The sequence below is a fragment of the Fusarium proliferatum genome (assembly GCF_900067095.1).
Source record: "Fusarium proliferatum ET1 genome assembly, contig: FPRO_scaffold001, whole genome shotgun sequence".
Classification (NCBI taxonomy): domain Eukaryota; kingdom Fungi; phylum Ascomycota; class Sordariomycetes; order Hypocreales; family Nectriaceae; genus Fusarium; species Fusarium proliferatum.
This window is the reverse complement of record NW_022194790.1, coordinates 3,800,101-3,813,494: the sequence shown is the minus strand read 5'-3', so window position 1 is coordinate 3,813,494 and position 13,394 is coordinate 3,800,101. Positions and strand designations below refer to the sequence as shown.

Here is a 13,394-nt window from a genome sequence, read left to right as displayed (position 1 = left end):
TTACAGCGACGATACCCTTCTAGTCTTATAGATTACCAGTTGTAATCAATCATCATCTAGCGAAATGCTTTGCGAGCCGTGATTCGCTCGTCAACTGAAGCTATCTTTATTTTATCCGATCTGAGATTGAACTTGGACTATAGCATTCTTGGCTGGGCTACTCTCGCACTTGGTTATCGATCCACTCACTATTGTTCTACATCATAACTACCTACCTACGTAATAACTTCCCCGCAGTAACCAATGCACTCTAAACTGGTCGGAGGCGAGGCGCTTTCTGATCGTTATAAGACTGGAGTAGCTGCTGTCTAAGGGCCGGAATCACATACTTTGCTTAGATGTATGCATTCACATACGCTCTTCTCCTCTTAATCACCCGAACAGCCCCGCTTATAACCAAGGCTCGAGACAACATCTACTATCCGACCTGTCTCAAGATGCATCTGGTTTTCGACTTTGATGGCACAATCACCCAAGAAGATTCTATCGGGGAGCTTGCTCGCTCAGCTCTCGAGATACAGAGGAATAAATATGGCCATGACCTCCAGACTTCCTGGGACCAAGTGGTTCAATCCTATGTTGCCGACTACAGACACTACAAAGACAACCATCCATCACCAGAGGTTACTCGAACATCTGTGGATCATGAGATCGAATTCCTATCAGGAATGAAAGACGTGGAAGAGACGTCTCTACGACGTATTGCTGACTCACGCATCTTTGCCGGTCTAGACGCTGAGACGTTGTCGCAAGCTGGTGCTGACGCTGTCAAGGCCGGCAGAATTAAGATCAGAGATGGATTTACGGATCTCATAACCCTTGCAAGACAGAGGGGCTGGGATGTGAGTGTTATATCGGTCAATTGGTCCCGGGCCTTTCTACGAGGAGCTCTTTTACCGCATAAAATTGAGGTCATTGCCAACGAACCGGCTTCAGATGGAACGATAAAAGGACCAGAATTTTTCGAGGGGAGAATGACCAATGTATGCGAGAAGAAGAAAGCTTTGAAACACATCATCAACGAGAAGGACGGGGAGGTGATTTATTTTGGGGACTCGACCACGGACATGCAGTGTCTGCTTACAGGAGGAGTAGTCATATCGGACAACGAAGAGTCTTCCTTGCTAAAGACTTTGAGAAGAGTCGGCATTGAAGTGCCACATATTGGAGAGAAGAGAAATGGTAAAATATCCTGGGCGAGGAACTTTCGAGAAGTACTGGATAGTGGCTTGTTAGAAGCCTGAGGCTTAGTGTAAAGTTTCCGGTTTCTGAAAGAGCCCTATATCTCTTTGTTGTTGGTATTAATAGCATCTGGATGTACATGGTATTCTCAACATCAAAGCGTTTGACAAAGCGTGCATGCCTGGGCTCAACACCTCCAGCTGTGATGACAACCCTGGGAGCCCACGGACGCTTGCCGAATTAAGTACCTTTTAATATATTTGCGTTTCCTAGTCCATGTAATATTCACATCGGATGCGATCACTGAATGCTTTAAAAGGAACTTAAGTGAAGCTGGTCCGCCACCACACATGATGTGTTGTTTTGTTCTGGAATTACTTGTTCATGCATGTCACTTGTCACAATGAATCAACAAACAAAGCTCTGATGAACATGAGAACAATTCACTCTTCCGAGACAGATATAAAAGCGATAAAATGCTCGATTTTTGTTAGATTTCCTCTCCTAGATCAGGAATCCCTCACCACAACCTCCAAACTCTACAAAAAGATCATTAGTATGTGCGTCTACGGTCGAGTCGTTTTTAAATGCGCCCACGAGCGCTGGGGCATCTGCGTGAAGCGATGCCAAACAGCCAAAGACTTCCGTGATGGAAAGTTAAACCATGACTGTGTCATCAAGAAGCCTCATGTACCGACTTCGCGGAGGATACAGACAAATTGCAACAAATGTATCACCCTGGATGGCAAACTCGACAGGGCAAAGAAGAGCATTGACGATGTTAAGCAAAAGCTGAAGAGGATAGAAGAGAGGAAAATCAGAGAAAGAAATACGGAAGAAAACAGGATCGACAACAGGAAGAAAGTGGAAAAGAAGGATGAAAACAGGGATAGTAATGAAACAAACTCCTGGAGTTTTGGGACGGGACTTGGGAGTATTACCGAGGAAAGCGAATTTGAGGACGACTCTTCAAGTGATGGAAGTAGTCAAGGCAGTTCACAAGTCACTAACACCTGAGAAGTGTATAAAACAGTGAAGCTGAATCATCAACTGTCGGAATGTATGGAGAAGCCCATTAATACTTAATTGAAAGCCTGCGACGTGTCTGACTCCCCTTAACTTCTCAGATATACGACTATAATAAACCCCCGATTATCTGCACCCACTCACTCATGACTTTCTATACGTAAAACTCGGAATGTGACAACCGAGACGACTATGATTGCCAGCGTTCTTGTAGTCTATATCCTTGTAACTCTACCTCTTACCATCTTGTTGGAGTGCTGACATTCTGTTTATCAACCGGCCTATCCAATAATTGCTTTGTACGGCTGTCATTGCTGATATCGACCAAGATCAGAGATCGTACAGAACAACATCTGATATGTTGGGCAGCAAGACTGAAAGATTTCTTACCGTAATTGGCTATGAGTGCGAAGAATGAGTCCCGTGATGTTGGATGCATGTCACTCTATCCGAACCTGCGCCTCAGTCTTTACGCCCGAGATAAACCCAGAATGGCAGCTCGCTAATATCGGGCTCTCAGAAGAGGAACCAATCCGGCTTTGTCACCTGCCCCCGGATCTAAGCCACCTCCGATCCGCTCCGTGCGGGTCCGTCCCGGAGACTCAACCGCAGTCTTATTCGCCGATCCGAAGCCGGTTAATGGGCCTGTCAACCGTTTCCTACTTAAACGGAAATACGCAGCGAGGCTGAGGGATCTATCTCAGCCCTCGAAGTGGTCCCATGACGGCGGTATGCGTTGCCCGAAACCCTCCATGGAGAGTTGGGCTCTCAACGAGCAAGGCACCCTTGTTTGGGGGCTGAAGAGCGATGTCTTGGCAGTCAGCGTCCAGGACATTTCGACAATTCATAAACAAGCTTGACCCGCCGCTGGACGCTCAGTAGTATTGCGTGCATTGCATACTTCGGGGTCAAAGACCAGCTAGTTATATTCTTCTCGCTTAAGGAGTGCATTCAGTACCTCCCCACCAACACTATCAACTCAATCTCAACGATTTCAGATTCTCATGAATCCAGAGTTCTCCACCCCATTCATTAGGGTGGCCGTTCTTCTCAAGTTCCGCAAGATCACGCTGTCGGTCTCCGGAGGAGGCGCAAAACCGCCTTAATGGGGCTGGTACACCACGGCCTAGACCTGTTCAACTACGACCAGAAAACCTGCTCTAACCAAGTTTTGATCACTGCAAAAGATACTCCGTCTAACATTGAATATGACGAGTATGTTGTCTACAAGCGGTCAGAGGAGCCTGGAGCACCAACCACCAAGCGGGATCCATGGGTGGATGATGACGACCACATCACCCACCACTTTACTCGCGATGATGCTTCGGGAACAGCTCTCTTTGACCTAGCCTTTCGGCGCGGGCATATGCTCGATCGTGAAGTCAGTACAGTCCGTTGAACAGAGAGCGGTGAACTAATTGTCTGAAGGGCAGTTTTCGAAAACCAGACGATGATGAAGCCCCATCGGCCGGAATGGAAGGCCGAATACGCCGGGTGTAAGTTCAAACAGTTGATACACAGTATCTCTTGGCTAACTGAATATAGAATCTGTTTCAAGCGTAAAACTATTTACGACGGTGGTCGAGACATTCTCAGCATGACGGTTGATGACCTGGCTGCCATGAACCTTCATCCTGCCACGCTGCAATACTCAACTCGAACCACCACAGAATCTAGATTTTGGTCAAAAGACAAATCCCAGCTGAGTAAGTTCCTTCAACGCCACGTATAGGTTTATCTAACAATTCAGGTATTATTCTCGCATTCTCAGAGATGCCAAAGACGCCTTGTGACTTTCTGTCCATGACATACGATGTCCGTGAACGCTCCGCGACCATCCTTGTCCGACAGTCATGGGAGCCAAGACGACACAACCTCGATGACCTCGACGAATATGATCATCGTCTGGAGTCATGCAGAGATCATTGGGCGCACCCTCTCATCATGCCCGTCGTGCTTCTCCAAGTGCAATTTATGCGATGCGAAGAGGCTGTTATCGAGAACAACTCCAACGTGGCTCATTTGGAATACGATGTCAGCAACATTGCCGGCTTCGATGCCACAGAGACCGGGAGGCGTCTCAGTCGCACATTCAGCAATGGAAAAGGTGGCGAGAGAATTGCTTGGGGCCCAAGCACCATGACCAAACTCATGAAAAGGGCACACGAAGTTCTCAAGGACACCATTAAACTGCTGGATACTATTCGTTGGATGGAGAGAGCCATCAAAGTTTTGATCTTGGCAGGAGACGAGTTGAATGAACGAATGGGAAATTATTCTAACTTCGGCAACGATCTCAGTATGTTGAGTCCCACGGTAATCGATCCTCTAGGAGGACCTCCCGCAGTGAGTCCGGTTCTGGCCCCCAGAGATCTCCCCAGGCTTCGATTTCCTGATGAAGTGACGGATGGCGATTCTTTGGGGCCCCATTGGCATGAGATCAGGCAGTATCTTGATGGTTTGTTGCGTCTTTGCATGGGTCTAGAGACGGATAGACGCATGTCCGAGGCCAGATGCCGTGCTCAGATCGATATGGTGAGTGGTACAAAGTCGAACATTGAACACCAACTAAAAGCAGTAGATCTACAGTAAGATGGCCCAAGAAGACAATATCCTGAACGCCCGAATGGCTGTAGCATCATCGCGCGACAGCTCCTCGATGAAAGCTCTCGCCGTGATAACCGCCATCTTTCTACCCGGCGAATTTCTTGGAACTCTCTTCGGCATGTCCATGTTTGACTGGCTCGGCCCAGATGAAGAAGACGACAATTCCTCGAGACCTATGACAGACCAAATCAAGGTGAACCGCTTTGGGGCGCATTTTTGGTACTATTGGGCGGCCGCAATCCCACTCACTCTTCTGATCTTGTTCGTCTGGCGAGCTTGGTGGGTTACTCAAGATCGATATTTCAGACGTCATCTTTCGCAAGAACTTAGCGAGGAGCGTTTCTGGACCGCTGATGGAAAGCCGCGTAAGCTAGAACGAAGTTTCATTTGGGATTTCTTCTACCTTTCCGCGAGGCGTGATGAGAAGCCACGGCCAGGAGATGACTTGGCTGAACTGGAGACTATTCATTCTGGGACGAAGGAGGGGGATGATGGGGGATTTATTGGGGCTACTAATGTGAGGCAGAGACAGATTTTGGAGACGAGGAAATGGAGTCTTCATCAGAGAGGGACCAACGTCACGGTTTAGATACAGACAAAGAGGGAATCACCTTCGGGCCTCTATGAGTACGGTTGTTAATGTTGAGTATGTTAAGTTTGAGAGATGTTGTGTATGTTCTAGCTATTTTTCATATAGTATTTGATAGTAATTAGGCAAAGAATATCATAATTATTGTTTTCGAAAGACAACTTGCGGTGTAGGTTAGCCCATATATCCAGGAACATGATAATGTATAAATCATAATCTTCCAAGTCTAACCACTGGTGTAAAGTTTCAGATATCAAGTAAGCCACGATGAAGGGTCCATTCATAGAAAAGCATAGGATTCAATAATGGTTGGCTACATCCTAGCTCTACGTGCTAGAGGTCGCAGGTCTAGGAAGTCGTCATCTTCTGTCAATACATTTGTCTGTGTGGCGATCCATAACTAAGCTAGGCTACAAGACGTCAGTTCAGGTTATCTCGTGCCGCGCCGTGCCGGGTTTATGGATTATAGGCCTATGTTATAGTGAACGAGTTGCGTTTGATGCCCCTAGTTGACAAGGGATTGGTCAAAGCAATGTCCTAACGAGATGTCGAGGATCTGGAGAATATAACCATGTCTCAGATCACAGATAAACTGCAGAATTTTCGATGCAAACGGGGCCACCGAGAGCTTACGAATCAAGTTTGTCAATGACTGGAATGAAAACCGTAAATTGGAACGCCATGCGAGGATATGGCGATGGCTTCACTAGTTTAGTCTTAGGGTCAGCCATCTACAATCACGAAATTTAGTCACGAGCTCTCTGCCGTAAAGAGTATGAATCAGGAACAACGAAGGGGGAAAACTGTTTATTTCAAATCACCAAAGCTTGGACGTTGTGCAGGCTGATCTAGAGAGCACACGTTGAACCGATTTATCCGTTATTCATGAGTCCAGAATGAATGTCGGCGACGCCTTTGCTAACGTTCATCTTCTGGATCATGATCTAGACCCTTGATACTGGGGCAGTTTATTTTGTCTTAATTTTTCTTGTTTTGGAGTGAAGACAATATTGAGGAGTTGCAGTTGTGAGATTATTGGAGGGGTCTTTGCTCCCTTCAAATGCGGGAGCGCAAGGGTAGGACGAGACATTACCGGGAGCGGCGTCTTGTCGTTGCAGGTCCATACGATATGTGCAAGAAAGGGTTGTTTTGAATGATTGAAGGAGCTCTTAATTGATGTTTCTCCTTTAGTTAGTGATATATATACAATATTCAAATCCTGCAAGGCAATCAAGGGCTCCTCAGATACACCCACTTTCAAACAATCACTTGTGCTTCATTAGGAAGGGAGGGACCAGAACGCACCAGGAACAGAAAGGAAGGTACATACATACATCGATCAAACGGAGGAGGCTTACGCAGGAACAGCTATCAGATCCCGACGCCATTCGGTTCCTAGGGAAACTCTACCCTTGACCCTTCATCATCATGACCCACTCACAACCACATCATGAGCTTCACGCCCACAGCCTAGACAGCCTCTTTCTCAGGCCCCCCAAACTCTACCCGGCTTCATTATGCCGCCTTTTCAATAGCAAAAGATGCCAACTTACAAAGATTGACAGCCACCACCATGTCTTAACCTCCGACCATTTCCCCTAGCGCCTTGAACCACTGATTCCAGACACTAAGCTCATTCCTAATCAAGGTCCCAAGACATACCAGGTCCACGTTTTAGGGGCTTGTGGCGCTCGATAAGCTCGAATGATCTGCTTGTCGGGTCTCATCCGGCGTCAGGGCATTCCCAGTCGAGAACAGCATCGTCTCGACTGGTGCCCAGCGTTGCTTTCCGTAGCATCCTTGGAGGCTTCTTTAGGCCAACACGCGGCCAAGCTACGCTTTCGTCGTGATGCTATACTCCTTCAAGGTCGCCTACCTCCCTCATGCCTCTATTGATCGAGTGGCGTCTTATCATCATGTCCAATGTGATAAATTTGCCCCGATTCCCTCGCCTGAAGTCCTTGGCCCCCCTTCCCTCCCAGTTGATCTCACCCTTAAGCCATTCCTTTTTCATCACTACTCAACCCACGTCATTCGTTCCTTGACTTCATCTCATTCTTTAAAGTATAGTGCTTCATAGACTACTCTCCGGTTCCGTCACCCCAGTCCTTGTCTCATAACCAGCCCGGCTTCAGCATCTTGTCTCAGCTTCAACTCCCTCTCAAGATAGTTGGACCCCTTGGACTATCTGAGTACTACCTCACACATCACGAGGTCTCACTCTTTTACAAACAGCTTGTTTTTATAAGAAGCACTTATACTCGCCAATTAAACTTGACTAGCACATATCATCCATTCATTGTCCAGGCTTCTTCAAGTCAGAGGCCATTCATTTCGCAGGCTCTCTCTCACCTTGAGATCAATTGCTGCGTATCAGATATGCTCAAGCAACTCATCCTCATTGCGCCGCTTCTGGTGCCAGCACTTGCTGTGCCTGCAGTGGAGCCCAGACACCAACATCTTCATGGACACATCGAACATACACATGGGACCAAGACCAAGATGACCACGTCTGTCCGTCGTGAAACAGAACAGACCGCCGCACCGCAGTTAATTCCTCCCAAGATGCCTTACGCACTTGACCCTAACACCAAAATCCGCAAGACCACCACTACCGCCGCTGATTCGAACAATCCTAAAGAGACTATCGTCCCTGAGTTCATCCCACCTAAGATGCCTTTCGTAGCAAAAGCATCTTGGCAAAAGTCAACTAAGGACCAGGACAGCTCCGACAAGTCCGCTTCGGTTGCATCTGTGAAGAAGAAGACGGTTGTCAAGGTTCAGGATGAAGAAGACGACAGTAATGACAAACAGCCAACTTTCATCCCGCCTAGGGCGCCTTTCCGAGGATCTCGCAAGCCTCAACAGAGTCAAGCTGCCACTCCTCGGGATACAGTTCCCCAGTTTATTCCTCCGCGAAACCCCTGGGCACAGTCTAAGCACAACACTCGTTCTACGGAGAGTGATGACCAGGACATTTCGCAAGAAACTGCCATTCCTGATTCTGACCAGCGAGCTGCCAGTGGTGATGATGAAGTCGTTCCGGCACCTGAGCTCCTCAAGCGTGATGAGGGAGGTGCAGATAACGAATTCTTCGATGAGGAGGATGAGGACGACTACAACCCTGAGGATTTCCCCAACCTGGGCGGCCCCGAAGAAGACGAGGAAGGTTCTGATGAATCTGAGAATACTCCTGCCGGAAACACATCTGAGCAGGCAAGTCAGAACCCCGAGTCTGCTGATGCCCAGGATGATAGCAGCGCAAAGAACTACTTTGGTGGTGACTTTGATGATGAGGATGACGCCAACAACGCACCTACTCGCCTAGAGACTCGGGGTGTTGGAAAGCGGAACATCCTCTACTTCACAAACTGGTGAGTTGTGGCATGTTTCTGTGCAATTAATGGGTGTTAATAATGAAGAACCAGGGGTACCTATGGGGCGAACTTCCAGCCCCAAAATCTGCCGGTGAAGCAGATCACACATGTTCTATACTCCTTTGCTAAGGTTAACCCTAGAGACGGAACTGTGTAAGCATATCAGCCCCATCAATATATCGTACTTATTAACAAAGCGTTAGGTTTTCATCAGACTCTTACGCTGACACCGAAAGACTCTATAATGGTGACTCTGATAATGGTGGAAAGAACGTTTATGGATGTGTTAAACAGCTTTACATTCTTAAGAAGAAGAACCGAAATTTAAAGGTGATTCTACTACCGCGACCAAGCAGCCTAATGTGAGATTGCTAAGACGTATGAACAGGTGCTTCTTTCAATCGGCGGCTGGAATAACAGTCCAGATCTCGCCGCTGGTGTGAGCACACAGGACCGTCGCAAGAAGTTCATCTCTTCCGCCATAAAACTAATTACTGACTGGGGCTTCGACGGAATTGATGTCGATTGGGAATACCCTGCCAATGCCCAAGAAGCTCGCAACTATGTCTTGATACTCTCAGGCCTCAGAAAAGCCCTCGACCAGTTCTCAAAGAACAACAAACTGAACTACCATTTTATGCTTACTGTTGCTACATCAGCCGGTCCGGCAAACTATAAAGTCATGGATTTGAAAGGAATGAACCCATGGATTGACGCCTGGCACCTCATGGCGTACGACTATGCTGGCTCCTGGGATACTACCACCGGTCATCAGGCCAACGTTTTCGTTTCCAAGAAGAACCCTCTTTCAACAAAACTTGGCACTGACAAGACAATTAACGATTACCTCGCGGCGGGAGTTCCCCCAAACAAGATTCTCATGGGTATGCCCCTTTACGGGAGATCATTCCTGAAGACCTCTGGACTTGGCAAATCCTACTCAGGTGTTGGCGGCAACTCTGAGGGAACTTACCTATACAAGGATTTGCCACGTTCTGGTGCCAAAGCTACCTACAATGCAGACCTCGTAGCCAGCTATTCATATGACAGCAAGACGCGGGAGCTTATTACTTACGATGATCTCAAATCTGGTCAGGCCAAAGCCGCTTATATCAACCAGCGAAACCTTGGTGGTGCTTTCTTTTGGGAGGCGAGTGGAGATAAGGTTGGATCTCAGAGCATCGTTTCTGGTGTAAAGCGCACATTGGGCACCCTGGAGACGGTCAACAATCTTTTGAAATACCCTACCAGTGCATACGCCAACATACGAGCTGGAATGCCGTCTTGATTTTGCGAACTGCGCTGGCTACTTTCCCTTTGTGCTGGACTTTGTTCGGATAGGTGTTGGATGTGTAGAATCTTTGCAATATTCCATTTGTGGTCTGTTTTTGAGATGATGTGATTGGGAACTTGTCACTGTATAGAATATAGAAAAGCCCTCTTTACCTTACATGATATTACATTCATTTGTTCACTTGAACCAATCTGCTCACAAAAGCCAAGAGCAATTTCCTTCCGACCCTATGATTGTCATTAGTTTATGTTTCCATCATGGCGGATATTTTATCCTGACCTACAGCTCAAGCAATAATGAGATAGTTAAGATAGCAGAGCAGCGTGTCAACAAGTCATGAACGGCGATGAGCTTTTATGTTTGAGTTGAGGTACGTAGTCTTGAAGGTCTTACCCAGACTTGAGTCACTTGATAGGATATTGTCGTGAGTTTGGCAGCATTGTTACCATAGACATAAGTTTTTAGCTTCCATGGGTAGTATACTTCATTCATATGCTCATTTGCTACGGCTGCAAGGGTTCCGGCCAGCACAAGGCCAAATAATGTTAAATTCAAGCACATATATATATGACAGACCATATTAATTATTCATCTGTAGATTTACTTGCCTCTAGTCTACAAGCAACTTTCCTATTCCATAGGCATAAATCAATGTCCTACATCGGGCCTTGATGACCCGAGACAATACCTAAAAACTGAACAAAAAGCAAGTCCTATAGCCCCCCATTGCCGAAGAGAAAGAAAACTCCCCATGATAACAAAGACGCGCCATTCTCCGACGTCTTGAGAACCAATTCCGGTCTTTCAGTAAAAAAATATTTCCCCCTTTTCAATAGAATTCATCCTCCTCCGGCTCACCATACAGGGATGCGTTCTACATATCCTGACCCTGGGGAGTTCCAGAGGCTTCGACACCGTGGAAAGCGTCTCCAAATGCTGAGTCGTCCATGTCCATGCTGAGATCTAGACCCTCGCCCAGCTCGCCAGCTGCACCGTCTAACGTAGGGCCGTCAAAGTTAAGGGCATCACCTGCTGTGTCAAGGTCACCAAGGGAGCTGAAGTCGTTTTGGTCAAAGGAGACAGAGCCGCCGGGTGTCCCAGCTGCTGGGGTGGCACCAGCAGACGCAGTCTTAGCCATAGACTTGGCAGTATCGATTCCTGCAGTAGTGGGTGTGTTTGCGTTGACAGAAGCGGCACCCGAGCCAGGGCCCTGATTCGCTTGATCGTTCGCAGTGCCATCTTTGGGCACAACAACCCAATCTCCACTGCCAGTTCCTTGATCAGGCGCTGTTGTGTGATCCTTTGGTCCCTGAGTTCCGCCCATCGTCACGTCACCGCCAGAACCAACTGCGGTGGTATTGGAAGGTGTTCCGGCCCCAGACTGAGCCGCTGACAATTGAGGTTGAGGAGTTCCAAAGTTGTTCAGAGGTGTAGAGGTGTTGGAAATGCCAGTATGCATCTGATCGAGTAATCCAGCAGCAGTGCCACCCATATCGATGTCAGATTCGCCAATCATGATGCCGCTGTTCTGCGAACCAGATTGCGACGGCTGACGAGATAGTTGCGAAGCGTCAGCCTGAACGGGTTCTGGTGCTGGTGGCTGATAACCTCCGTCTTGAACACGAGATACCGTCGGCTTGGTATCAACCTTCTTTCCCGTAGCAACTTCCACTTCAGTCACTATCTGTTCCACTGTTTTCGCACTGACGGGACGAGGAACAGCATCCTCATCGTGGGGGTCAACCTTGCCCTCAATTCGCCAAATCTCAGTGCCTGTACCCTCGACAGTGTTTCGAAGCTCCTTCTCCTTTGTGCTGAGGATGGAATTTTCCTTGAACTTTGCAAGAGCTGCGGCATGGTCGGCCTGCATCTTCTCTATCTCGGCCTTGGTTGACTCAATGTGATTGTGGACTCGCTTGCGAAATTCATCGGCCTTTTCGGGATCCAGCCGCCCGATATACGGCTTCTCAGGGACGGAATTGGAGGCATCAACTCCTTGTGCGGGAAAGATGCCCTCGGTCAAATATGCCAATTCGCCCTTGAAACCGAGGTTCAAATCGGCAGGGGTGATCTGGCTTATTCTATAAGGAGACGAGAGGATCTCTTCCATCCACTCGTGGTTCTGCTGGTATCGGCTCATAGAAATCTCTCTTGGGGTGAGATGGTCAAACATATCTCCTCGCGAAACATCCTCTTCATCGTCGAAGGCAGCGTCTAGCTGAGGCATTCCTGGTAGTGGGGGCTGGCCACTCTGGCCCGCGGCGTGCCTCGCTCGTTTAGCAGGAGGGCCCGGTGCGGGTTGTGTGGGATATGCCATCTGTTGAGGAACGCCTCGAGGGGCCATCTGGGGAGGTACCGGCTGACGGGTGAGATCAGGCAGGGTAGGCCAGTTGACTCGGTCGGATAACATGAATTCCTTGCGACGAATCTGGCCAGCGCGCTGCAAAAAGTGGCGCTGCTGCATGATGCTGTTGACTCTTTCGTCAAAGGGAATCATGGAGACAGGAACTCTGTCATTCGGTTCGGCGGGGCCGTAATGCACAACGAAGAGGCCGACGTCTGGTTGGGGAGGATTAGGATGACCAGGGATAGGGACTAGTCGGCATCGTCGACGGGCGTGGAGAGCGTACTGCTCGCCGGGAATGTAACCAGCTTTCTGATAGTAAATCTCAAGCATCTAGTGAGGTTCAGCAGGCTGTCCCTTTGTGCAAGTCTCATCTTGTCCTTACCAGTCCATTGCCCAGATCATGCTTGTAAACCTGTTCTGGAGGCGCCCAGACATAACCATCGGTTGCGAAGGTCGTTCCCAAGCGCTGAAGGGGCTGCCAGGTCAAAAGTATCGTGCCATCGGTAGGCTTGTCGAGATATGTCCAGAAAAAGGGCGCCCGGTCTCTCGCGACTTGCGGTGCGGCCATAAGCCATTTAGCAACCTCATTTAGGTCAAGTCGAGGCATCACAGGGTATCGGAATGAAGAGATCAGATGAACGTGGGGCATCTAAAGGACTGTCAGAAGGATGTTGCGATGCGATTGCATCTTTGCGCGTATGCATTACATACAAGGTCCTGAGGGACGCCCTGGCTAGGATCCGGTTGAGCCATAGTGGGCGAGCGTCGCGCTGGACGATATTAGGCGTGTTGGTATATCTAATTACGCGATTGATGATGTCCAGGTATGTGCGTTGCTAGTCATTCAGCGTGCTGAAAAAAGCCAAGATGGACTGACTCTGAGAAGGTGAAGGGATGGCGTGGCGCAATTCACGATATAACTTGCGATGGAGTTGTTAGAAGTCAATGCCCTTGCGCGGCTCCAAACTTCTC

General features: G+C 48.4%; 5 protein-coding genes across 5 annotated transcripts; 4 read left to right on the top strand and 1 right to left on the bottom strand.

Annotated features, from left to right (window-relative positions):
- Positions 1-437: 437 nt before the first annotated feature.
- On the top strand, positions 438-1,244 carry FPRO_00838 (uncharacterized protein; the record flags this gene model as incomplete). The annotated part of the gene is made up of 1 exon (XM_031221992.1): positions 438-1,244. The coding sequence occupies one exon, from the start codon at positions 438-440 to the stop codon at positions 1,242-1,244; it is 807 nt and encodes a 268-aa protein (XP_031075634.1).
- A 370-nt stretch (positions 1,245-1,614) lies between these two features.
- On the top strand, positions 1,615-2,199 carry FPRO_00839 (uncharacterized protein; the record flags this gene model as incomplete). Its single annotated transcript, XM_031221981.1, has 1 exon — positions 1,615-2,199. One exon carries the CDS (start codon positions 1,615-1,617, stop codon positions 2,197-2,199), a length of 585 nt encoding a protein of 194 aa, XP_031075633.1.
- Positions 2,200-3,313: 1,114 nt separating this feature from the next.
- FPRO_00840 (uncharacterized protein) lies at positions 3,314-5,404 on the top strand (the record flags this gene model as incomplete). Its single annotated transcript, XM_031221970.1, has 5 exons — positions 3,314-3,589; positions 3,637-3,704; positions 3,754-3,914; positions 3,959-4,743; positions 4,790-5,404. 5 exons carry the CDS (start codon positions 3,314-3,316, stop codon positions 5,402-5,404), a joined length of 1,905 nt encoding a protein of 634 aa, XP_031075632.1.
- Positions 5,405-7,783: 2,379 nt separating this feature from the next.
- Positions 7,784-10,069, top strand: FPRO_00841 (putative endochitinase; the record flags this gene model as incomplete). The annotated part of the gene is made up of 4 exons (XM_031221959.1): positions 7,784-8,778; positions 8,833-8,934; positions 8,985-9,111; positions 9,170-10,069. 4 exons carry the CDS (start codon positions 7,784-7,786, stop codon positions 10,067-10,069), a joined length of 2,124 nt encoding a protein of 707 aa, XP_031075631.1.
- Positions 10,070-10,949: 880 nt separating this feature from the next.
- On the bottom strand, positions 10,950-13,175 carry FPRO_00842 (uncharacterized protein; the record flags this gene model as incomplete). The annotated part of the gene is made up of 3 exons (XM_031221948.1): positions 10,950-12,752; positions 12,805-13,071; positions 13,134-13,175. 3 exons carry the CDS (start codon positions 13,173-13,175, stop codon positions 10,950-10,952), a joined length of 2,112 nt encoding a protein of 703 aa, XP_031075630.1.
- Positions 13,176-13,394: the final 219 nt, after the last annotated feature.